This window comes from Cloeon dipterum, chromosome 2 (assembly GCF_949628265.1).
Source record: "Cloeon dipterum chromosome 2, ieCloDipt1.1, whole genome shotgun sequence".
Classification (NCBI taxonomy): domain Eukaryota; kingdom Metazoa; phylum Arthropoda; class Insecta; order Ephemeroptera; family Baetidae; genus Cloeon; species Cloeon dipterum.
The window spans coordinates 16,813,787-16,838,452 of NC_088787.1; the positions used below are offsets into that span (position 1 = coordinate 16,813,787).

Sequence of the window (24,666 nt, forward strand, 5' to 3'; positions counted from 1 at the left end):
TTAATTAAATATTTAATTTATGTTGAATCACATGCCTATTTTAAAATTCATTTGATTTTAACACTTCTTTCTACTCCCAAATTCTGATTGTTTATATAATCGGTTATTTTCATTAATAGATTGATGTTACGATGCCAGAGGTTTCTACTGATCCTACTAATAATAGAGATCTTAGTGGCGAGATTTATGGCTGGCGGTACCGGCTTAGCAGAATTTTTGCCGGGCGGCGGTTGATCATTTTCCCCGGAAGCTGGCGCAGCTGACAACATTTTAAACGTGAAGTTTGATAATACTTAATGGCCCGAAAGACATTTTATTCTCCTGCACTTTTTAATTTTTGACTCTTTTTAACTGGCAGCTGGCGCATCTTAGCCAAATTCATGGCGGCTAGCGGCTGCCCACGTGACTCAAAATTTGCCGGCTGGCGCGGCGCAGCGCGGTTGGCTATGAGACCTCTAATTAATAATTATTTTTTTATGGGCTTCAAAAAATTTTGTGGTCAAGAATCAAGGGTGAATGAGAAAGGTGGAAAGATATCAATTATTTTTTTAACTTAAGTGTCGTTCAGGCTGTCAATTATGATGTGACTCGACCAATTTATGGTTTTCTCACCTGACGCTGAACACGACATGAGACGAAGTTGCGATAACCAACCTGAAACACGCACTCTGCTCACAAATTCCACTGAGCCGTCTCGCGAAAGGTAATTTGATTTGCGCGCGTTTAATCGTCTTTTAATCACACACACCCGCTCAATTACCGTTTGACGCGCGGCAAAGGGGCAATTCGAATCGTACTTGCTTGCGTATCACAATGCGGGCATCTCTGGAGGGTTTATAATAATAACCTCGGCGGCGGTAGAGGCGGCGGCTGCGCGGGTAACAAGTGAAAAGCAAATTACGCCATTTATCATTTCTCGTGTACCGCCGCCTGCTATACTTAGCATTATATTAATTTCCAGGTTTATCTGCTGCTCGACTCGTTTTGACATGCGATGCCTCGCCGAAAATAAAACCTGGCCGTGTACATTTCACCGGAACAAAAGTGTATTAAATCGAAAGAGACAAGCCTCGCATAAATTCGTGTATGAGAAAACGCTTTTCACAAAGATAACAATGTGTGCAGCTGACGGCCGTTTTTGTACACGTCCCCCGCGCGCGTTATTTCTGGGCCGCGCGCGCTCATTTTTTTCTCCGCAAGCACCACCATGATTCATAATTAATAACCTCTTTTTGTTTGACTTACATAGTGGCCGGCTGATCGAAGTGTTTTGATTCCATTGTAATTGCACCATATAGATTGTATATCAATTGCCTTGCTCCCACCGACTTCTAATGTATTTTATTGTTGGTCGCGGTGAATGGAAGAAAAGGAAATCCTCCTAACTATCCCTGTCATGCCACGCGATGCTGAGGTTCTAGTGAAAGATAATCGAGCATTGGTACTTTATTAAATGATATTTACACAAAAATGTGATTTGAAAACTTCAACATGTTGATAAACAAAATTTGACTTGCAAATTTCACTTTTCTGTTTGGTTTTACTATGGAGGAGCGGATAAGAGGGAGCTATTAAAAAGAAGAATTAAATTGCATGTTCCCGTTCATTGCAGGAAATGTTTTGGCTCCTCAAGCTTCATCGGCAATAATTATTCTGCAAAACAAATGATTGCCACAGAGTAAACTGCTGAGGATTTGCTCGTTGAAAAAGATTGACCGCACTTATTGCTACAAAGAAGAAAATATTTAGCTTGGAGTGGAATTCTTTGAGTTGAGTTGAAAATTCGTGAAAGCAATTATTATTTCATGAATTAGCATATACATTAAGATATATAAAAAAGACAGATGATTTAGCAGCTCTTGCCATTAAGTGAGTGAATTAAATACTGTTTTGATTTTAGGGACAATTTGTTCATTTTTTTTCTGTTCATCGCTTTTCCATTCCGCTAATAGGAGCGTGAAAAGCTGCAAAATCAACCATGACCTGCCGCTCCCCCAGCCGAAAAAATAGCCCGTAAATTCGATTAATGTGGCTGCTCGATCGTCAAATAGGTTTTTATGAAATATATCGTCGCAGCTGCGGAAGCATTTTTCAAAGTGCTGGGTGATGTGGTGTCTGTGCTCGTTTGGAGAGAGAGGGAGAATGTGTTTGCAGCAGCAGAGAGTGCTCTGTGTGTTGCTAGTTAATTCTGGCCTTTTGTGCGCCGCTGTCACCACTCGGCGGGCCGCTAGCTCGCTCACTCACTTCATTTGGCGACGCAATTAAATATCGCGCGCGCCGCCGCTGCCGCCGCTGCTGCTGGTGCCGCGTCTCTACGCAGCCTGTTTACAAAAAATCCATTTTGATTTATGGCTTCGGGGGTGTATTGTTTGCTGTTGACGGTCCTGCTTTTGCCGCACGGCCTGCTGCTATATAGCGTACCAGCAGATTACACACGCCCGTTTGAAGTCCCCATGCCCTTGCCGGCCGGCTGCGTGGTCTTTGATTTAATGCCCGATCGCCATATGCTGCGAGCGGTCAAACTGCCCAGAACACACACACACACTCTCTTTCTCTCTCCATTTATTTATATACATATGTGCGTGTATTTATTTGCTTGGGAGGGAAATTACAATCCTTCTCGTACTTTCTTATTTTTCTCCGATTTTTCACGTTGACCAGAGAAAGAATGGGGATTGGATGAAAGCAAATACTTTCGGCAGATATTGTTCTTAAACACGCGTCGAAGCAAAACTGTACAGATTTGAGACTGAAACTACGTCAATATTGGATTTTTCTGGCGCTTTTTTAGCAAATAAAAATTTAGCAGCCGTTATTTAAGTATTATTACGCAATTCTCGTGAAACACTGTGATGAGTTGGGGAACAAATTAAGTGTAGTAGAAAACAACACCAAATACTAAGCAACTAAATTATCAGTACATAATAAATAAAAAAATCGGTGGTTATGAGAATTTAGCAATCATGAACCAATTAGATTTATTACAATTTCCAGCCAGTTGAAATTTTTTACTCTAAAACATCGAGTAAATACCCAAAATTCTCTATATCCTTATTTTACCAAAAACTAAGGGAAAATGTGAGGCAAAATTTTAAAGCCCTACCCCCTACCCTTCAGAACTACTGAAATTCTCATAATGAAGTAATTTGTAGAGTTAGAATTTCTTGCGAGTGACTACAGTTCCCAACCCTCTTCAACTGTATATGACTCGCGTGTGTTTTGAGTGTGTCACCCTTTCCTGACTGCTCCAATACTTTTCCGGTTGTTAATAAAATGCTTCTCTGACTCGCAGGTTGTGCCTTCCTGACTTACTTCAACCGGGAAAGTGCGCTAACCGCCCAACGCGTTCTGCATGAACACACGACTTTGCCAGGGGTAAGTAGCATCAATTTTCAGTCGTGTATATGTATACGTAGACGATGCGGCTTCGAGGCCATCAGCCGGGCTGCCGTCTTTCCTGCGCCATTACTCAGCGGCAAGTCCATGTGCGCTTCGTCCCTATTTCGCAAATGCATTCGCAACCCTCTTTGCGTTCGCGTAAAACCACCTCTCGCCGACACTTTTATTGAGATAATGTTATGTACTCTGCTCTCCACACGTTTCCTAACGCGATTTTCCATCTCTATGTAAGAGCAGCTGAACTGCGTGGGTTGTAAACGAAGAGAGAAATTCTGAATTATATACGCAGTTTGATTGCGTCACGTAAGATTGGACAAAAGATAGCCCAAAAATTTTTATTTTCCAAAAAAGGATATTTGTGTTGGTCTTCTAGGCCTATTCAAATGCGGATTTAACATCTTGACTGTTGATCACCTTGAGGTATAGCTCCAGATTCACGCGAGGTGCTAAATCAATCACGAGGTAATTTGAAATCTCGCAGACTCCCTGCGTCTACAGCACATACACTCTCTCGGCGGGAAATTGATGAAAACGCGCGGCGACTCTGCAGTGCGATCGTTTGTAATATTTTGCGCCGCGTGGTGTGCCGAGTTAAAATATATTTGTCATAGAAAATGGGCCGCTCGCACACACCAGCAGCGACGACGAAAAAATCGCGAGATGACGCGGTGATTAATAATGCCTGGCGAATTCCGACGCACGCTTTATAAGTTGGCCGGGCACACTCCAGCTCTTTAGCACCCGGTTCGCAATAGTGCAATTTGTTTGCCAACTTTTTATAAATGTGGCCGGCGTGATGTAGAAAATTAAGCAATGCTACCGCTTCTTGCTGAGAAACAAATCACACACACGGGCCAACTGCGTGCTTAATTTGCAATTCTTCAGAGCAATGAAAAGCATAATTTAATAAATCCTCGAGAGCAATTTTTACTTTCTCTCTCTTCATAAGACCACTGAGAACTAAAAAAAGAAAGAAGTGTGTAAGAATAAGCCAAACTTAACTAAAAATTCTCTGAGAATCATCTTCGTCAGCGATAGTCTTTTATTTTTAAATTAAAATCAATAGATTGATCAGACTCTCTTTGCCCTTTGTCAGTGCTCATTATTTTTAAGTTTTAATTTCTATCTTTCTTCAGAACAAGAATCAGTAAAGATAAATTAAAGTTATTTTCGAAATAAAATGCAGCACTTCCCTACAGAAAAATTATGAGGGTTTGAGATTGGATTGGAAACGGCCGAAAGAAAGTTTGGGAAGTATCGTTAGAACCAATGACTGCTGGTGTTTCACCTATTTCGAAATTGTGTTATCAGTCTGCTGGCGCCCCTTTGCAATTGGCACTTTGGGAACGGAATGAGTGACGTGAGATCTATTCCTAGGCAGGCGAATCGTCGAATTTCAATTACACCATACGACGTGTGTAACGTGGGCTGACTCGATCAGGAAATGAGGAAAAAGGAACCAACCGTCCGTCCAGTGCGTGCGTCGTATTGATCTATTATTACATAAGGCCGAACCAGCAGCCAGCCAGCCAGCGAGCGGGCGAGGGAGGAAAGAGTGGCTTTTACGCGATACACATGAGAGCGAGCGAATAAAATGGAGTGAACCGCACCATCTTCATAAAGCGAGAGCGCGGCTTTTTTGATGACGCCGGCGGGGGTGAAATATTTTCGAAGCTGCGCGCCGCCATCCAAGAAATGGGCCTGATGAATTCTCGCAGCGGATGGAATTCGCCGGGCCGCCGCGTTTATTGGCTCACCGCTCTTTTCTCTCCTCGCCGGCCGTCTGAGGCACGTGGAAAATGGAATTGCATTTCGGTGCTAAAGTGGATGGCGCCGAAAACGACGACATATCGCACGCACGGGCCCACGTGAACTACCTGTTTACGTCGCCGATGGAGAAAGAGTGAGTGGATCTGCCGTCAAAGAAAGTACTGCTCCGGTGTTTTCGGCGCCGCTTTTATTACACTTATGGCACTTTACCATGCACGCCGTTGCCAGCAACGCACGCAGCGTGTGCAGCTATGAGTTTCGATATAGGGTGTGCTTGGTCCCTTTGTGTTCTTTGCAAATCGACAGATCCATTTGGAACCCGCGGGAATTTTCTTAGACACGCTTGCATTCTCTAGAGAAAATTTTTAATCTACTCTTTTCATTAATACTAAAGTTTATTGTAAAAGGTTTGGAAATCATATTTAAGGAGACAGAAATAACTTACGCGAATTCAAGACAAGATCATCCTTTTTGAGTTTAAAATCAAACTAATTATTATGTCTTCAGGATAATTTTTTCGAAGCTCAGAGAATGAAAAAATTAAAATACATCATGATTTTCAAAGTTAACTGAATCGGAGAGACATTAATTAAAACGTGGATTAATAACGTACATGGGCTAAACAGATTAAGATAAGAGAGTGCTTGTTTGATGCCAACACAAGTAAAAAACTAAATCCATGTTAACAAGGATGAAGTCCATTCATTTTCTGGACCTAGAGTAAATAAAAAGTTAGTTTTGTTTGTGCAATCTAATTTCTCTACTTCTAACTTTGTGTCCTGAATTAGGCACAAATTTTAACTAGAAAGTGCTGAATGCTCAATTTGCCCTACTCCAGATAGCTTAACTTGTCACAAAAGTGCACGAAATGTATGAATATGTAACCACACTGGTGTTTTTTCCGTGAAAATTAGCCTGCTTCGGAGTCGCTTAGCACATCCAATTAGATGCAAATTAGTGCGTGCGCTCCTCTCTCTCTCTCGCTCTCTACAACAGAACAACAAAAAGAGCCAGGCAGCAATTTGTTTTGGGGACAAAGTTGCCGAGGAGATCTAATTCCATTTCGCGTCGGCAAAAACGTCAGCCCTAAATCCGGCCGCCGAAAAACTAATGCGAAGAAGTTTTGCTGCAGCGTCCTCGCTCTCGCCGTGCGCGCGTGTTGATTATTTTTTGGCCGCCCTCATCAGGCAAGCTGCTGGATTTCGTATTTTTTGCTACTGCCCCCGCTACGTATGTCACATCTCAAGGGAGTTTTACGTTTGTCACTCATTTTTCTTTTGGAACCCCTTCCATGCCGGCACGCGGCGAGGAAGGCGTCATTCTGTCGACTTCTTTTCCAGCTTGCGTGACGTCATCTTTATCACTCCCATCATAATATTATCTTTGCCAGTGAAGCTACTCAAGCGGGCCCTGACACGCGCTTCTTTTCCATCCAGCGGGTGCCACCTAATTTCTCTTCCGCGCGCGAGGCAGTTTATGCGACTTTTTCATTGTCACACAGCCCCAGCGCGATGGAGTGCATGAACTGGGCCATGTCCGCTTGTTTATGTTTCTTTCCCACCAGAACGAGAAAAATGAGTGAATAGTCTAGATAAAGCCACATTAAATTTATTGCTGCGATATGTTTTCTTCCGGCCACGAAATTCGAGTGCAGCATGTGCAACGATTCATCTTTGAAACTTGAGATGATTTAGAGTTGTGACTTCCAATATGGGCACAAGATCAAACGATTTCAAGTATGGGTAAAAAATTCCAAAATTGAATAAAATATCAATTTTATTCAAAGTTTTGAAAACTTTTATGCGCTAAAATGTTGAAAACTTGATGCGGAAAATTATAACAATAAAAAATACCATTTTTGGTGTACATATATTGGCGATTTAGTCCATAATTTGGCAAAAAAATAATTGCTTTTAGAAAGCTTCAGCAGTGAGGTTTCAGATAATTTTCAGGACAGCCTTTTCTGCAAATATATGTTGTCAATTTTACAGAAAATGTCTATCGAATAAAATTCCAAGCATAGGTGCTGCATAACTTAAAACAATTTCTAAGCATCCGATAAGTGTATATCAGCCTCTTCTTCGTATATTGCACTCAACAATTTCTTCAGGTTGCAACATAAGTGCTCGAGACCACGAACAACACACATATGCTCCTGATTTGGCGTGTGCGTTACACTGCGCAATAAAAGCGGGTCTGTAACGAAAGTAATTATGAAAAAGAGGTGCCATAATAACGTACACGGCCCTTAAAAAGCAAGCAGCCAGCTCTATGAGCATAAAGAACGAGGAAAAGCGGGCGGGCCGAAATTTTTCCAGCACACGCGGACGTCAAAAAGAGATTTGTCTGTGGCATGCGAGCGACAACATGGAATTTCTTTGCTTGTGTAAATTATAATTTATTACGTGTAGATCACACCTTGAGATTAGGAAAGCGACATTACAGAGAAAGAGCCGAGCATTAATGCGAAGGGTTGAGCACAGGGGTGGCTCTCGCGCATACACACACCCGTGTAAAAGTATACCGGGGGATGTTTGTGCGCGGGAGAGTGTGTAATTAACATTGAAAAATAACCCAGATCCGCGCGCCGAGCACGCTGGCTAATTGCAAATCGGCGCCCGACACGCACGCGGCTCCGTGTACACGGGCCAGAGCGTAATATTAGAGACTCTGCGTTCGGTGGGCCTGCGTACGTGCGAATTATCTCTCGCTTTGTTGTTGCCATCAAAATAACGCCGAGATTATCGCCAGCTGACTAATTTGGCTCGTTTTCTCCGGTGACGCGACTGCCCTGCCGGATGGTGATAATCTAAAATTAAGCGCCAGACTTTAGCCCATTTTTTATACCGAACTTGCCGTGCACGAATGAAATTTTTATTTTGTTTACAAAGAGAATGTTTTTTGTCCTGTTTTTAAAGAGCAAATTTAGTTTGAGGTTGGTGGCACGCAATGGTGTGCTTGAAAATTCGTGTGCTGAAATTTTCCACCGAGTTTCTGTCTAGAGTCATTACACAAAATTTTAAATGTATGATGGGCGAAATGTTGTCGAGGGCAAAACGTCAATGTTCATTGCTGTAATTTAAAATTGAGGACAGTTCTATTCGACCGATATTTTAAATTGTACACCACTGTGGTATATTTAAGTATTTCGCTATTGAAAATATTTTGCTTTCGGCTGGGAAGATATGTATCTTCAAATGACCTCTCTGTGCAGCAATATAAATTTAATCGTCGAACCACTTGACATTTATTGTGCCGCAGTTTGAGCCGGCGTTTCAATCCGTCATGGGGAGTATGGCAAAAGTGAGCCAGCCAGCTCTGGGAAGCAGAACAAGCCACTCCGAGTGTGTATCCATTTAACCTCGATGTTTAATTAAAAGTTGCTGATGACAGATATACGCCCTCGTTGCCTTCCACGCGGAAAGTACGTATGAAAAGGGCCTTACATATTAGGCATATATGTACACACGTAGGCGTTTTCTGTAGAGAAAGAAGAAACGCGCGCGCGGTACTGCTCTCTCGCTCCGCATCACAAGTGAGAGAGCTGCGTGTGTAACTCAATGTTTGCCATTTTAATTTCTCCGCTCCCCCGCTCGCACAGCAGCGAATAAAAAAAAGCTGCTGATGCTGCTCCTCATTAGGCTCGAGTTCGAGGGGAGCCGCACGGCCACCGCCGCAGCCGCGCACATGCACCGATTTTCGTCTCGTTCTCCCCCTTGACGAGTCGGTTGAAAATAATTCGCGGTCGGCGAGAGAGCGCCGCCTGCTAATTGACTTATTGGGCAATAAAGTGATTAAGCGCGAGCAGGCGCGGGCACACGCCATTGTTATCTTGGTTTTTATCAGCCAAACAAACAGTGGCAGCAGCAGTTGGGATGAGTAATTTGATGGTTTGTCATTAACACGCAGCAGTGCCTGCAATGCCGCAACCCGCACACACACCAACTCCGCCACGTTATTATTGCCGAGCGCGTACAAAACTGCAAGATCAGCGTCAGTGGGCTCTCTCTCTCTCGCTGCCGTCGGGTTTGTATTGGATTGCAAACCATTATCTGCGTCCCAATCAAATTGCCTTCGTTATTTTAGATCAACACTCCGATTTGTAATGTGATATCAACCTGAGTTGATTATTTTGGCCGTTAGAATTGAAAATGGTTTCCATATCATGAAGACTCTCAGTTTCCGTCGTGATGAGACGAATAATTTAGACTTGTAGCGGATGCGTTGCCGAGCTTCTATTCCGTTATCGTTTTAGTTTGGGGTAGTGTTTGTGATTGTTGATAAATTATATTTTTACGCCGTTTGTTGGAAAAATGTTTGTGCAATAGAGAGATTTTAAATTCAAATTAGATTTCGCCTGACATCGGACTAGTCAAGTCGCAGTTCTCATTAGTGGCTAGCGTGTAATTGCAACGGAACCGGTTCAAGCGAATCCTTGTGCCTTACTGGATTAATAATAGATGATATTAAATCAAGTATCCGACTCTGATTTCATCCCTTTTCTCCTTAAAGATAGTTGAAAGTGAAATTTAACCCTTTGAAATATTTGAAGCAGCAATTAACTTCAGTTTCTTCTTCCACGTTGACAGCAGGCAAGAGTGAAAATTTAAAGTAAACGTAATCATGTTGTATACTTTTAGTTATTTTCAATACCACAATTTTTTACTTATATATGTTAATAAAGAGCAATTAAATGTATAGGTATGCCACACATGACAAACGGTAGGTCCAAATTAACTCGATAGTTATTCAACTCTCCAGATAACGACAAGGCAATAAAATTTCAGGAAATAGTGGAAAACGTGGAAAATTTGTTTTTGCAGTTTGAAATTAAAAACGAAAGACTCTGAGCGGGAGAACACAACATTATTTATTACAAAGGTGCCCGGCAGGTTAATTATTCCCAAGCTAATGGATGCGTTGAAAAATGAAACAAACTCCGTAGTGGGCTGACAGCAGGCAAGCCGAAAATGAACTGAAAATCTTTAAATCTTAATGGGGGCGTGTCACGAGCGCATCAGCATCACGGAAGCTCAAATTAATTATAAATGAGGCTCAGGCTAACTCGGGCCCGCGCCGACGAGATAAAACAGCGGCATTTTAAGCCTTTGAGCAAACTTCATGTGCCGCTCTCTCTCACTTGCTCTCATCTTGGCGGTAAATAGACATGTATGTGTGCGCGTCGCTCGTCAGGGAAGCGCTGAGGGTGAAAGGTGCTAATTTAAGCAGCAGGCGGTGAATGGCGTAGCGGCTGTGTTTGCTCTGGCAATTTTTCCAAAGTCAAAAAGCAGCCAGCGTGGCAAAACCACCCCTAAAACACACATGATGCTGCTCAGCTGCTGCTGCTGCTGCTGCCGTGGTGGTTGGCTGCTTCATCAAAGTTACATCAAAAGGCATCAGAGATAATGGCAATAATAACAAAATAACATATCCACTTTTGATCCATGCCGCTCTCTCGCTCCGCTCACCGAATTATTTATTCCTCTGAAAGCGCAGCTACGTCGAATTTATTGCCTCTATTGACTTGTTGGTCGGTTGGTCGCTCGCTCGCACTACTCTCGACTAATACTATACTACCGCACTAGCTATAGATGAATATCTAGCTGCACCGCCGGCGGTTTAATTGATTATTCACTCGCGCTATTAACGGCCTCTAATGATGCGATGAATCAACGGCCGCCACCGCGCGCAGTTATTTGTCCGCCGAAACGTGCCTCTGCTTTCCGAACCAATCGATCATATCGCCTTCTCTTGTTTATTGCTCCGCAGGCGTCTTGCTCCTTGGCTTGCATACAAAATTATTTATCATTCGCTTAATAGTTCAATTTCATGCTCAAAATGATCAGTTCTCAGTTTACTAGTTAAAAAAATGATAAATGGCTGTAAAAATATTCAAATTTATGGTATTAATATATAGATTCATCAAAAATTTCAAGAAATCTCTAAAAAAATGACGAAATTTTGAATTAATTGGAATTATTAATCAAGAATCATGAATTAATCATGATTCTGGCTATTATTTAATAGCCAGAATCAAAGTACAAAATCAGTGTTTATGCTAAAGATGTGAGCTGAAAAATAGATTTTACCGGTGCGATAAATATCTCAAACAGAAACAATGCTAAAAAAGCACGCATTCATGTACGAGAGAACCGACACATACACACTCTATCTTCCAGCTTGGCAAAAGAGTTAGTTAGCTGCCTCCATAAATTCACGCCAGATTGATGCCATAACAATAATTTGTAGAGCACGTGTGCTCCACTAAATTTTGCAAACAGACCCTGAGCGTGTGTGTGTGTGTGTGAGTTGGGCCGCGTGCATGCTTGTAACCAGGAAAAATACGTATACACACACGTATACACACGCGCATTACCAGTGTACACGACGACAATTCAGGCCTGATATAATGCGCAATTTTTCTCCTTGCGAGCGCCGGAAAAAAAGATAACCCGCTCGCTCGCTGTTGTTGGTGAGGGAGAAAAAACGGGCGAGCACCGCGCCACCTTTCAGCGAATATTGTTGGTTGGCCGACTGCGTGGATGCTTGCTGCGGGGGATGGTATTATTTCGCGCAGGAAAAGCATTTTCTGTGCGAATGTCATCTCTCAAGTAAAATTTTACAACGCACTTTTCCGCACGTCGTGTGCAGAAATGGCGGAATAGAGAGAAAAGGAGAGCAGAGAGAAGAGCACCGGCAGCAGCGCCAGAAGTGCTCTTGTCACGGAATCGGCTAATTTTCTCTCTTTCATTGCAAGAAATTTATTTTACTATTTCTGAGTCATACTTTGACTAAACGAAAATTGCATCAAATTACACACCCAGATGAAAAGGAAGCTCCATGAAAAGTACACTGATCGATTTAAACGTTGTGTTATTTAATCTGCAGCAATGTGACATTTTTGTTGAATTATGTAATCGGAATAGGCAAAGACACTCCATGACATTAAAAAGATGATTTTTACCTTATAATTAAATTACGTCTTTGTTATTATTCCCGGATCTGGAATTACATCATACATCACATTAATTCAACTCTTTTGATTTACAAAAAAATAATGCTGACTCGTTCTTTTTAAATCACTAAAATTTTAGTGTCAGAACTATGTTTATTTTTAAGAATCGAGCAAATGTTTAGTTAAATTTTAATACAGTCAGACTGAATACATGAATGTAGGAAACCGCATGTCAACCCGAAGAAGAATCATACAAATAAATGCACAACTTTATTTGCTAGTGAATAAGAGAGATTAAGCTATGGAATCAAAAGAATAAAATACTTTATGATAGGTAAAGGCAAGAGCGTGTTCATGTGTTCCTCCGTGAATTTGGCGTCCCCGCGGATGTAGTAAATAAAAAATCGCGGCAGCTAGGAATTTTTCCGCTCGAAGGAAATTAGGAGCACTTGCTGGCCAGCCGTTGACCCTTTCTGTCCGTGGTGCGCGCGCGGCACTCACTTGTATTCGAGTTAGCGTCTGCTTGTTCGTTCGCCCGTTTCCTCCGCGCACGTGAATTACGGCTCAGAGAAAGCGTCTCTCTTCGGCCTCGCGTAATTTTTTTATAACGCGCACATTCTTTCATCTGGCTAAAAGCTTATTCAAGCGCAACTTCTGAGCAGTCTACAAAATATAGCATAATTCGTTCTCATTAAAAAACGGGCGGCCGCCGCTTTACTTTCGCCATTTATTGCGTCCATGGCAGCAGCATTTTGCCTTAATTAACGCCACGCCGCCTTTTAGCGCTTTTTGAATTTTTAATATGGGCCACCCAACATTTTCATTTGGCTCTCCCTATGTTTGATAGCCCTTCCAAACTTAGCCAAAAGTTTTTCGTCGTTTGAAACGCCGTATAAATAAGAGCTATCTGGAGAGATTGATTTTGAAACAAACTGAAGATATCCCTACCCTCAATTATTCCTCAAATTAATAAGTTAGCATTAACTTTATTTCAATAAAAAGTCGATAATGACGCCGGAAATCACATTAATGCACAAATAAAAAAGAGATTCCTAACAACTCAGACTGCTGTTTATGACCTGCAAAAATGGAAGGGCACTATACAATACACATCACATTTGTAAACACGAACAGATGTGGGGATATTCATTTTTATCATGCAGAGAGAAGCAGTCAACCAAATTATATACGACAGAGTAATAAGCATTTATTTTTAAACAACGCAATTCCTCCCGCCGATTCTTGGCCACGTTCCATTTTATCTCAGCGTGGCTAGCAATATTTTCCCCGTGCCGTGCATATATACTACATCGTGATAGTAGTCGGCAAGGATAATAAAATGGCAATCTCTTTCATTAATCCAGAAAAATTAAGACCGTTTCCGTTAATACGTCCCATTTTCCGATATCTCTCTGCATCTCGCTCAATCTCGCTAAAGAGCGGAATGACCAGCAGCATTTCCCCACGCGCCGCACGCGTTTTGTTTCCAATCGCAGCGCGTGCGTTTACATCGAAATCACAATTCCCGGGTGGTCTGCTAAATATTGTAAAATATGGAGCACGCCTCACTAGACCGAGAGCCGTATTGATTTATTATCGCATCACGCCGAGTGTCGCAGCAGCTTCCAGAGCACACAAAATGCACGCATTCATCCTAAAATTTTATTTTCATTGTTTCTTGCACGAAGTAAAAAAAAAACAAATTAAATGTAAAAACACTTCTTCGCAACTAAGCATTTATGTTTGGGTATACGTGTGGAAAATTGTTTGGTAAATACTTTTAAAATTAAATATTTTATAATGATAGTTTTAAATGTGCCAGAATCCAAAAATGCTTCATTTAATTATTCACCTAATTATGTTTTATGGACAGAAATGTACTTTTTTCACTCGTTTGAAATTGATTTGTATAAACTTTCGATGAGCCTTGGGATAATCTCCAAAATTTTAGTTACCGGTAATTTTACAAGCACAGTGAACAACACAATATAATGAGTATGGTCATGATTTTAAATTAACGAGAAATAGGAAAAACTTACTTAACCCTCAGCCATAAATTGATTAAATAATCCTGTATTTGTGATTGATGGCTTAATTTTTCTGACAAATTCAAGTTAAATAATCTTCAATTTTACTGTTGCACCAAATCTCTAATTTTTTCTTTTTAAGAATAAATTTTTGCAAGAGATCTGGTTAAGGCAGCAAAGTTTGAAAAATACCCGTTAAATTTTCCTCGGCAATGATTATATACGTAATACATTATTAGGAGTTAGAACGCTGAATCCTCTGATTTATTTCATTCTATAAACGCTGAAGTCCTGAACTGCAACATCTTACACAAAAGTTCATCTTGGTGGAGGGCGTAAAACAGATTATTGCCAATTTGTAGCATCTTTTGACTCTTGGCGGAGCTCAAAACAAAAGCGAGATTTAATTTCGGCTATTTATCCTGCGCCGAAATGAGCGTTTAAGACTGGCGTGATGTTAAAACGCACGGCGGGCGTCTTTCTCCCAAGCTCATCAGACGCAATTCTCATTTATTCGCGCACAGGAGGTGCGGCGGCAGCGGCAGCGGCAGCGGCGGCGGTGGGGCCAGATTTAATCGCCGCGGTTAGCCATTGTGTAACGTTTTCATTATTTTCCATCGCAGGTCTCCTCGGCCCATTTCGAGCTGGAATGTTTTAACTTGCTTGCGTTTTAATGTATGTGCCGCCGCCGCGCCGAGCCCGTATTAAATGAAATGGAATGGACATTTTCACGAAACCGCATGGAATTTTTAATAAAAGCTGCTGTGCCGCCGCCACTGCTCCGCTTCGTCGACAAGAGAGACGCTCGCACAGAGTACATGCATGTACGCGTTGACTTGGACGGATTTTCGCTGCCAGGCTGTGTGTTCGTTGTGGAACAAATAGCCGACAGTTTTTGCGCATTTAGCGCTAAACCGATCTGCTCTTTTATTTCCTGAATTTTTAAAGGGCTCTCTGTAAAGGTCTGTCGTTACTGAAAAATCCGAACAGCAAAAACAAATGATGTAACACACAGACTTCCATGTAAAGAAAATTATATCTTTTTTAATTGCTGAAAATTGAAGTGAAGAGATGGATAGCCTCTAATTTAAAGGGTTCATCCCTATACTTGACAGCATAATATGATAATTATTAATTATTTCACTCAATATTTTTTAAGTTTCATTTTCTAAATTTTAACCATACATTAGTTTACACTAAAAACACATATTATTTTTAGAATCAAAACCATTTGAGGAGCTAATTTGAAACAAGCTGCTTTTAATACCATTTTGCCTCTGTGGCTGTTGAAGGTCCGTTCATAACAGGAATGTTCAGCTCAGGGCTCTTACTCTTTGCATGACCCAAATAAAGTTCGATTCCATACAAGGAAAATAGCCCTGAAACTTCAGTAGTTTCATAATATGCTAATGCAAGCGCACAAATTTTTAATTAGGTACACAACTGGTTATAGCGCATTTGACCTTTGCATAAACATGCACGTGAAACTCGATTTTCTCGAGTTTTTGTGTTCGCGTGCGTGTCATCTGTTGTAAATTTTTCATGAGCGAGCGAGTTGGAAAGGGCGCACACAAAAAAACCTTAAAGGACGCTGCCGCCGCCACCGCCACTGTTGCTGCCGTTCAAATTTTGCGTTATTAAAAAATGTAGAGGGCTTTTAGCCCTGCAAATTCGCTTCTTACGAGAGGATGATGTTTGTCTTAGGCAAAGTGTATTTCGTTTATAAATTATTCCCTTTGCCGCACTGGCTGCAAGTCGAGCCGGCAAGAGGTCTCTCTTCTCTCTCTCTCTCTCTTGCTCCAGCTTAAATTGAAAGACGCCCGCTGCAGCTTCTCTCTGCCACTGCTGAGAAAAAGGAATAGGGCAAAACAACTCCGGCAGCTGTGCGAGTGTGTGTTTGCCTACTTAATTTGATGCGAGACGCCATTAATTATGCGAGCTGTTTTCGAATTTGCATCGCACTGCCTGCTTGGCTACGCAGAAATTTATTCCACGCTTCCCCTTTCTAAGCACTTACGCCATTTAAATTCCACGCTTTCTGCTTATTTTGAGTTGAAAAGAGCAACTTTCAAAAGGACCTACAGCATTTTTATTATTTTAAAACACACAAATTCATCCTGAATTAATCGTTTGCCAAACACATATTCAGAGAGAAAATAAAAATGTTCACCATTAAATTTAAACAAGAGCCAAGTATTTAGATTCTAATATGGTGGATTTCACTAAACTAGCCTCTCACAAAACGAAAAATCACATTTTTCAGTACGAAATTGAGCCGAACGTTTTGCACGACTCTTTGATCTCCCGCCATGCAGCACCCAAAAATTATAAATTAACCGTGATGGCGACCCTCTCATGCGGAGTATAATGATCATTTAACTAAGAGCACTTGGCAGTTCATTGCGGAGGCCCAGCCCTATGCAATATACCGTGTTGCTGCAATGGGGCTGATCAAAAAGCAGCGGCCGGCGATGGAACGAACGGACGAAGCAGGCAGCGTAGGAAGCAACGAGTTTTGCATGAGCTCGGTGCTCTCTCGTGCGGCCCCGAATGATAAAGAAGCGGTGCCAGCGCACAGCGAGAAGATTATTTTGCGGTCGTGTAGCCCGAGGTTTGCGCCGCGCGCGCGTTAGTTATTCAAAAGGCTGGCACATGGACGTAGAGTAATTATTGAGGTTAGAACCTCGCCCGGCCGCCCGCCTGCCGAGTGGGTGAGATTACTTTGGGCTCTGCTCTCACTCACTCTCTCTCTCTCACTCCCAGGCTCCGTGCACACGGGACCCGATAATCATAATAATAATATGCAGTCACGTGAGCACAGTGCGATTCGCTGCAGCCCGAGGCCGGCCGTTAATTAATAATTGGCGTGATTAGGCCAGCGTGTGGCGCAATGTGGACCTCCCCCAGCTTTTTCGCAAACAATGGCGCCAACTTTTTGATTGATTCTGCCGCGTTCATTAATGCATGCGACACAATCAACGGGCCACTGTATGGGTTGAAACTGTTTGGTCAGCGAACGATGTTAATTATTTTCACAATTGTGGGCCAATTGGCGGAGAAAAACAAACGAAAAAGCGATTTTGTGTTTGTTCGACCTCGGTGGCTGGAAATTTGCTTGATTGCTGAAAAGGTCGCGACCCCGGCTGCTTGCAGTCTGCCAATTGGGGGAGCTTTAATGTGGTTTGCATGCGAAGCGTCAAAATGTAGGTAGCTTTAAATAAAAGTGTGAGACATACCTGCTTTACAAAAAAATACAATATATTTTATAATTATAGTATAAATTTTCTGAAAGGAATGTTTGAAAATTTGACAGCTACAAAAATTTAAATATGCTGTAAGATTGCCCGACTACTCATATTTGTAAAAATGTTTATAGGGCTGAACAAAAATAGTAAAAAATGGTGACCCATTAGAAAGGAAAAAATTATAAAAAATATTTTCTTAACACAAGCATTGTTTCAATCGAATAAGTGCTAAGTTTCTGTCGAAAAATAGTTGACTGTTTAGAGAGAAGTACTAGAATTGAGTAGCATCTAAATTACAAAATTGCAGATTTCACTACGGGTTGAGGAGTGTAAAATAATACATATGCTTAACAGATCGTAATCATTATATTTTTTTCAAACTCTATTCACTTTATGGAATTGAAATAAATGAATTTGAAAATGGCATAATTTTCAGGTAGCAAATGCACCGGAATAAACACCACATTGCAACGAGCGCCAGTCATATTTCTAGTCGCACTTATGGGAATCGAAACACGAGAGCTGGCCACCGCACTTTTATACAGTTTCCTTCCCTCGCCTCGTATAATAATTTCGCATTCTCGCGCACGTGTGCTCGCATAAAATGCAAATAATAGAGGGAAGCTGCAACCCGAGAACACCCCGAGGAACTACTTTTCTTGCTCTCCGCTTGTGCCACCAGGCGGGTAAAGTTTGGGGCTTGCCAGCGCGTCCAAACGTCCGTCGGACTCGTGCGTATTTCACCCTGCACGTCATGTGAGTGGCCTCCGGGCACGGCCGGCTGGGCAGTAGACTTCTTGTTTCTGTAATTGCTTGCAATAAGTCGAGTGGTGGGCAAGGTACATACACATTCATACCCGAGGATAAGTGCGCGCTCACATGCTTTGACCAGCGGTCCTCTGCGTAGCGCAGTCTCGGGCATTCGACCTGCGTGTTGCTAATTACTCTGGAAAATTCTGCTGAAAATGCTGCCGGGCTATGTAAGCAATCATCTGAATGCAGCACATTGCCTCAAAATTAAAATGAGGAAATGCTCTGCAAAGCTACTCGAGAGGCGGGAAATTAACGTGATGCGTCAGTAAAAATACGTCGGTTTTCCTACAAATTATTACGATTATTTCCCCAGGAATCAGACTTTTAGAAACTGCCAAACGTGGTTCGATCTGGAAACAGTTTCCCCATTTGTTGGCCTTTCCGAACAAAATAGAATGCTGTGTACATAGCAACTATAGGAGGGCTTTTCGGCTCATTTCCGTACTCGGCCTAGACCTTTTTGGACAAGAAGAATGGCCAGCGGAAGAAGAAAAAAGAGAACTGGCAAAAAGAGGGAAAACACACACGAGCCTGTGCCGCCAATTTGTATTCTCGCCTCTTTAGCACAAAGGCAAAAAGGATATTACCACGACGCGCTTGATTTAGCCGGATTTACGAGTGCTCGGGCGCTGCCACTTACCAGCGCACAGGCCACTTTATTTCCCCGCCTAGCTTCCATCATACGGATTTTTACTGCTGCTGCACCACTTTGCATTTCACCTCTTCAGCGCTCTCTGGGTAGTCAGGTGCGGGCTGCTCAATTTCACAGATAATAGAGCTCGTCTCGGTGCACTCTCGCCGCTGGTGCAGCCAGCTAGGACTCTTTTAATGAGGCCGCCGCGATGACAAGGACTTTGCTGAAGCCACTTTTGCACCTCGATTTGTGTCTCCAGCGACGTAGAAACGAAATTGGCTGAGAAAACGACTTATACATGAGAGTGAAGAGAGGCTATCTCTAAAACGAATATAATTAATTTTGGATTCTTTAAAGTGAAACTAATTTATCCATACAATTTGTGCTATCAATTAAAAAAAAAAAAAATTGCTGCCGGATCAAATCAATAATAAACATCTCCAACTATACACTTTGGTCATAAAAGTGTCTTCGATCCAAAATTTCATTTAATAGAAGTGACCTAATTGCTTTTTACACGACTCACCACGCCACTGCAGCAGAGAGCGTCTGCGTCCGTGGGTTCCTTAGTGTCATCCTTCTGGCTGCATTTTACGACTGCATACATTTCAAAGTTGGCCGGCTACTTTTAAATTAAAAGCGGCGGTGCGACGCGAGCCGTAAAACTCGAGCAATATCTCCGTACTTGCCCCGCCGCAGTGCAAAGAAATCGGCCGTTTCTCTCTGCAGCTGGGAACAAGAAGGGTCTTTGCTCTTTCGGCCCCAAATGCCTGCTAGGTGTTTTCTTTTTCAATCATCTTTGTGTAAACAATTCATAAATGACAATTTTTCACCTCCTAAATACACAGCTTAAGGTGTGTAAGCAATTTTCCCTGGAAAAGACTGCCAGAAAAATAGATTTCCGAGTGCTCTTGTGCTTAAATTCAGAGTTCCTTCGGCCCCTGTTGTCATGATTCAGCAAACACAATATTTCTAACAATGAAAAAACTTTCAACGAAAATAAATAGGGGGATTTGTTTATGGCAAGGGTCCTTTAAGTTTCTGCTAACTTCTGAGAGTGCTCGAAAGCCAATTTTGCTATTTTATACCTTTTTATGTTAACGCTTGAGACACTTTTCCAGTTTTACCACAGGGAAATCTCACTCGCGTCCTTGAAGGTACTTAAAACTATTTCCTTGCCGCATTGAATTTATGAAACACAACATCCGACTTCTTCGCCTCTTCCCCTTCCACGCACTTTTTGCGCTCGCGACGCGTGTATTTATTCGCACAGACCGCGCACTTGAAGCGCGTGACGAGAAATATTGCGCCTGCTAGAGAGCAGTGAATTTGAATTTTAAATTAATAGCCAGAGTTTGCGAACTGTTGCAAAAACAAACAGTGGGTGCAACAGGGACGAATAATATTGGTGGCGGGGCTCATTTAAAAATAGCTAGCAGCGAGCCCACCATTCGCCGACTACTTTATATTTCAAGTGCCCACGGCACCCGCCGACTTACAAATAGAAATAAAAACCAAGTGGGTATTTACTTCTGTACGTGACGTGAAAGGAGGAAACTTGAAAATAAATAAACTAGCCGCGTGTGCTGTATTTCTGCTCTGGCTGCTCGTCGACCCACCCACCCGCTCGCCCAACGTGCACCTAGCACCCGACCGTATAAGTAGTCAGCGCAAATAAAATGGGCCGAGTTAACGCATACACAGATGGGCGTTCAAGTTAACTGCCGCCAATAATAACATGCGGTGTGCCACCCGGTTGGAAAGAAGTGCAAGGCGCTATTCTTGGTCACAAAGTGTTGAAGACCCGCGAAAGAAAACGCTGAGCTAGCAGAAGTGAGCTGTAAGAATGCATCTTTCCTTGCAATTAGTTGTTAAGTACAAACAAAAAGAACAATTTGTTTTATTCCATCATTAAACTATTCATGGCTATATGCATTTAAAAGTTGGATTGCTTCAGCTTTAATGACACGTAAATATTCGGATTCAAAAATGTCTCATGCGTTCAGAATTTAACTTGATCATTGTTGTTCCCGTGTTACCTGGTGAATATGTTGATTTCTGTGCATATCTAAATGTGCGCTTCAACACCCTGTCCAAAGAGCGCGTTGAATGAATAGCCAATCGAGCAACTAAAGAGGCCACCGCCCGCAGAATGGTCTTTTGTCTCCTCACTGAAGGCTTTGATTGAAACGTGAGACATCCGCTCTGTGAGGCCCAATTAAGCATGCTTTGAATGCCGGGGAAAAAGCAATGCGACACGCATGACCACTAATTCTCTGAAACCCTAAAATTTGAATTTCGTTCTAACACTTCAACGTAGTATTATCTGCTGCAATTTTAGTCCACGGTCTAATTTGTCTAATCTAAACGGACACTAATGACGCATCAGTATATGAAATCTCAAATTTAGATTTTAAAATTGTGCCTTAAATTCTGAACCCGAATGAATTTTTACATAATTTTACCCAGTGTTGCATGTCGGTTCATAAGTTAACGTCAATTCAATGACACCTCCACAAATGAAATTTTTGAAGCCATTTGATGTCTGCTTATCAGGCAATCATTATTGTGAAAGAATTATCTTAAAAGTCACTCAGCTGAGTGGTGCATTAATCTACCACACTATTTCATTCTATTGCCAAGACATCATCATTTAAAAATACCCACCCGATGCTCCGCAAGAAGTTTTTCTCTTCCTAAGCCAGTTGAGAGACTATTCGCACTAGTTTTTGCACCGGTTTATCAGCTGGATGCATTCAAGCATCGGCGTTTATTTCGCCCATCGCGTGTCACTTTTCACAACGAACCAGGAATCGGAAAGATATTTCTTCTGCTCCAGCTTCTCTTGCATCTCAAGAAGAAAAACAAGCTTTGTCTTTTGAGCTCGCTGCCAGCGAGAGAAATCTGGATCAACATTTCAGAATGCACAAACAAATAAGATAACGGCCCTTTTTACTGGTTGCTGCCACTGCTGCTGAGCCCCATTACATGTACTCGTATCCGACGAGCAGCACACATGTGCCCTCTATACATAAAGCGGGCCTTAAATCTTTCAACGCGAGCTAACAAGTAAGTCAAGCAAAGTGCAAAATGTAAAACAAATAACTCGAAGCCGGTGTGTGCGTTTTTGCGTTTGGAGGAGGAGAAGAAGAAGCGGCTGCCGCATTATCTTTCGTCGGGAAGAGAAAAAAGGTTGATGCATGGCGTGGAATTTCATTGCTTCTATAAAAATTGTGCGAACCTCAACAAACCTTATCTGGCAGGCAGAAAAGTATGATGACTTGTTTAGGAGCTCCATGCAAAAGCTTAAACATACCCTCGTTTTTTTAGAATGGATTTTCTATCTTGAAATCCTTATTTATCTTTATTTTGTTTCTAACTAACTCAAAAGAAATAGCAGTGCAATGTTAATTTGCACTTGAAATAAGAATATAGCGCAACCAGAATTTCTATTGCAAGCTTCTCTTTAAGCTAAGATTTTTTTATAAATAAATAATTATAATAAAACGTAATTGTTCAGCTAAGTCTGTCGTTAAAAAGGTCGCACGCACCTACCAGACTTGATCTCGTTAACAGTTGAAAGCTCTGAAGGCAGCAAAATGAGTGGTCGAGGGCAGCAAAATATTTGACTTAGCTGGAAATAAAATATGGAAAATCCGCACACAGTGGGTGAGGCCATAAAGAAACCGCCCACCAGGCATTTTACTCTTTGCGAAATGTTTTTCCAATACCATTTAGCCGCTCTCACCCACTTCGCTAGCTAAATGCTTTCATTCGTGCGGCCGATTCCATAAATTCGAGTGACGCCTTATTGCGAGTTTATCTGGAAAGTAATTTAGGAGCAGCGAGCGGTGTGCACCTGAGAAGTCTCGGGTTCAAAGCTCGCGTAACGCCGTCGTCGGCAGCGGAAGAAATGCAAGTGGCGGGCGGAAATTGGCTGCGCTGCTGCGGGAAAGCTCGCTTGTTTCCAGCCAATTTACGAAATGCGGTATTTACTGCGCACTAACTTTTCTATTACACGCTTCGCCGTGTGAAAGGGCACCGCGTTCAATATCAGTGAAAACATTTGCAACTTGGGCCAAATTACAATTGAATTTATTTTAGGGTTCAAATCTGTTTGAGCTTGCTCGTATAAGAGGAAATAAAGTTCATTTACAGGAAACAGAAAAAATAATATGGTATTCATATTTTAAGTGTCAAATTGAAGTTGAAGGCTTTTCCTTAAATAAATCAGACAACTAGCCTGAAAATTTTGGAGAAGCTGCAACAGTTGTTAAAATTTTCATCCTTAAGTACATAATTAGTAATACTAAATAAACAAATGCATACAATATTAGTTTGTTGGCACTTTATTCTGGCAGTGCTCTAGCACTTTCATCATTTTTGCATTACCTTTCCTCGTTATGTTATTAGCTTTAAAGAGAATAAAAACAGTAAAAATAAAAGTTTATATCTGATGCACTCAAAGTTGTACTTTGATATAAATGTACCTTTGTGAGTTATGCAACACGCGCGACTTTAGTGTCAGGCGGGAAGTCTAAAGCTACGCCTGGCTCGCGTCCACGTGTCGGGCCTTAAGTAGTGGCTGGGACGGCGTGTTTGTCGGACGGTCATCTGTCTGTCTGACCACACCCGCGCGATCAGGTATCGAGTTGCAGTGCGGCAGCGTACGATGTCGATCGCATTTGCGCTCTCCGTCCGGCCTGCTCGAGTGGTTGACATATGCATAATGTAATGCAACCGCAGCCACTGAGAGCTCCCTCTAGTACTTGCTAATGTATTTACATTATTGCTGCTGACAAATGCATTCCCTTTTGCGATGCTTCATGAGAAAAAGTCAATGGAAGCTCCAGATGTGTGAGTCAGAATAAATTCAATAAGTTTTGCTATTACTCTTGAAACAAGATATTTTTGCTTAACCAAATGATTATAAATTTTGGGTTATTTATTTCTTCAAATGTCAACAGATATTGCAAAGTTCTGGAATATTACTAGTTTCCCGCAAAACAGCTTGTGACCTTAAGTGGCATTACGCAGTGTTCATGCTAGCTTTAAGAGTCGTGAGCGTGAGTGCTGCGCAATCGTAAAGGCAACAATGAAATGAATGCATACCTGCTGTGAGAAGTCAGTTTTGTCCTCGTGGAGGTGCGTAAGCGTACGCCTCTCTTTTGTAATTAAAAGTGACTGCTCGACTGCCTCTGCCGCTGGTTTATGAATATTTCAGAGGAGGAGTGTCTATTAGCAAATACGCAGCCCTTCCAGGCAGAGAGAAGCATGATAAATGATCGTGCGCCGAGAATTTGCGTCTCGGGCTTTTTGTGGCAGCCATTTCTTGCCAACGCCGAGTGCCTATAATAAACTTCATGCTCTCAAAACAATTTTTTTCTTAGCATTCGAGAGAGACTATCCTTGACTGTTTGTATTGAAAGTTGAAGGATCTATGATTACATTTTGAATTAATAAGTTTAAATCACTGCAGGTTATGGCACTTAATTCGTCACCAGGAAAAATTATCATTACTCGTTTGCTTATTTTCTATGACATGAAATTAAATTGTGATGATATCTTTTTATGGCATTGTGTAGTTCACTGTTCCCAGTTTAAGTTGTATTTTTCAGCCAAATTTTGCATTACGTGAGAATTGGCGAGTCCATCGTGGAGGCAGCACACGTGCATCCGGAATAATCCCGTTAAGTGCACCAGACAATCGGCAGTAAAAACTTTCCAACAGAGCAGTCGGCTGCCGCGCAGTGTGCCGTGCAGTCGATTAGGCAAATTACTAATCCGAAATAGCGGAGGCAATCTTGCGAGTACACTCGTTGC

General features: G+C 41.9%; 1 protein-coding gene across 8 annotated transcripts in view; it reads left to right on the forward strand.

Moving 5' to 3' along the window:
• Positions 1–24,666, forward strand: part of bru3 (bruno 3) — a 375,654-nt gene that overhangs the window by 78,374 nt on the left and 272,614 nt on the right. For all 8 annotated transcript variants that reach the window (XM_065481274.1, XM_065481273.1, XM_065481272.1 and 5 more), the window contains exon 2: positions 3,293–3,375. In XM_065481274.1, coding sequence (XP_065337346.1) covers positions 3,293–3,375 — 83 coding nt within the window. The remainder of the gene's footprint in view (positions 1–3,292; positions 3,376–24,666) is intronic.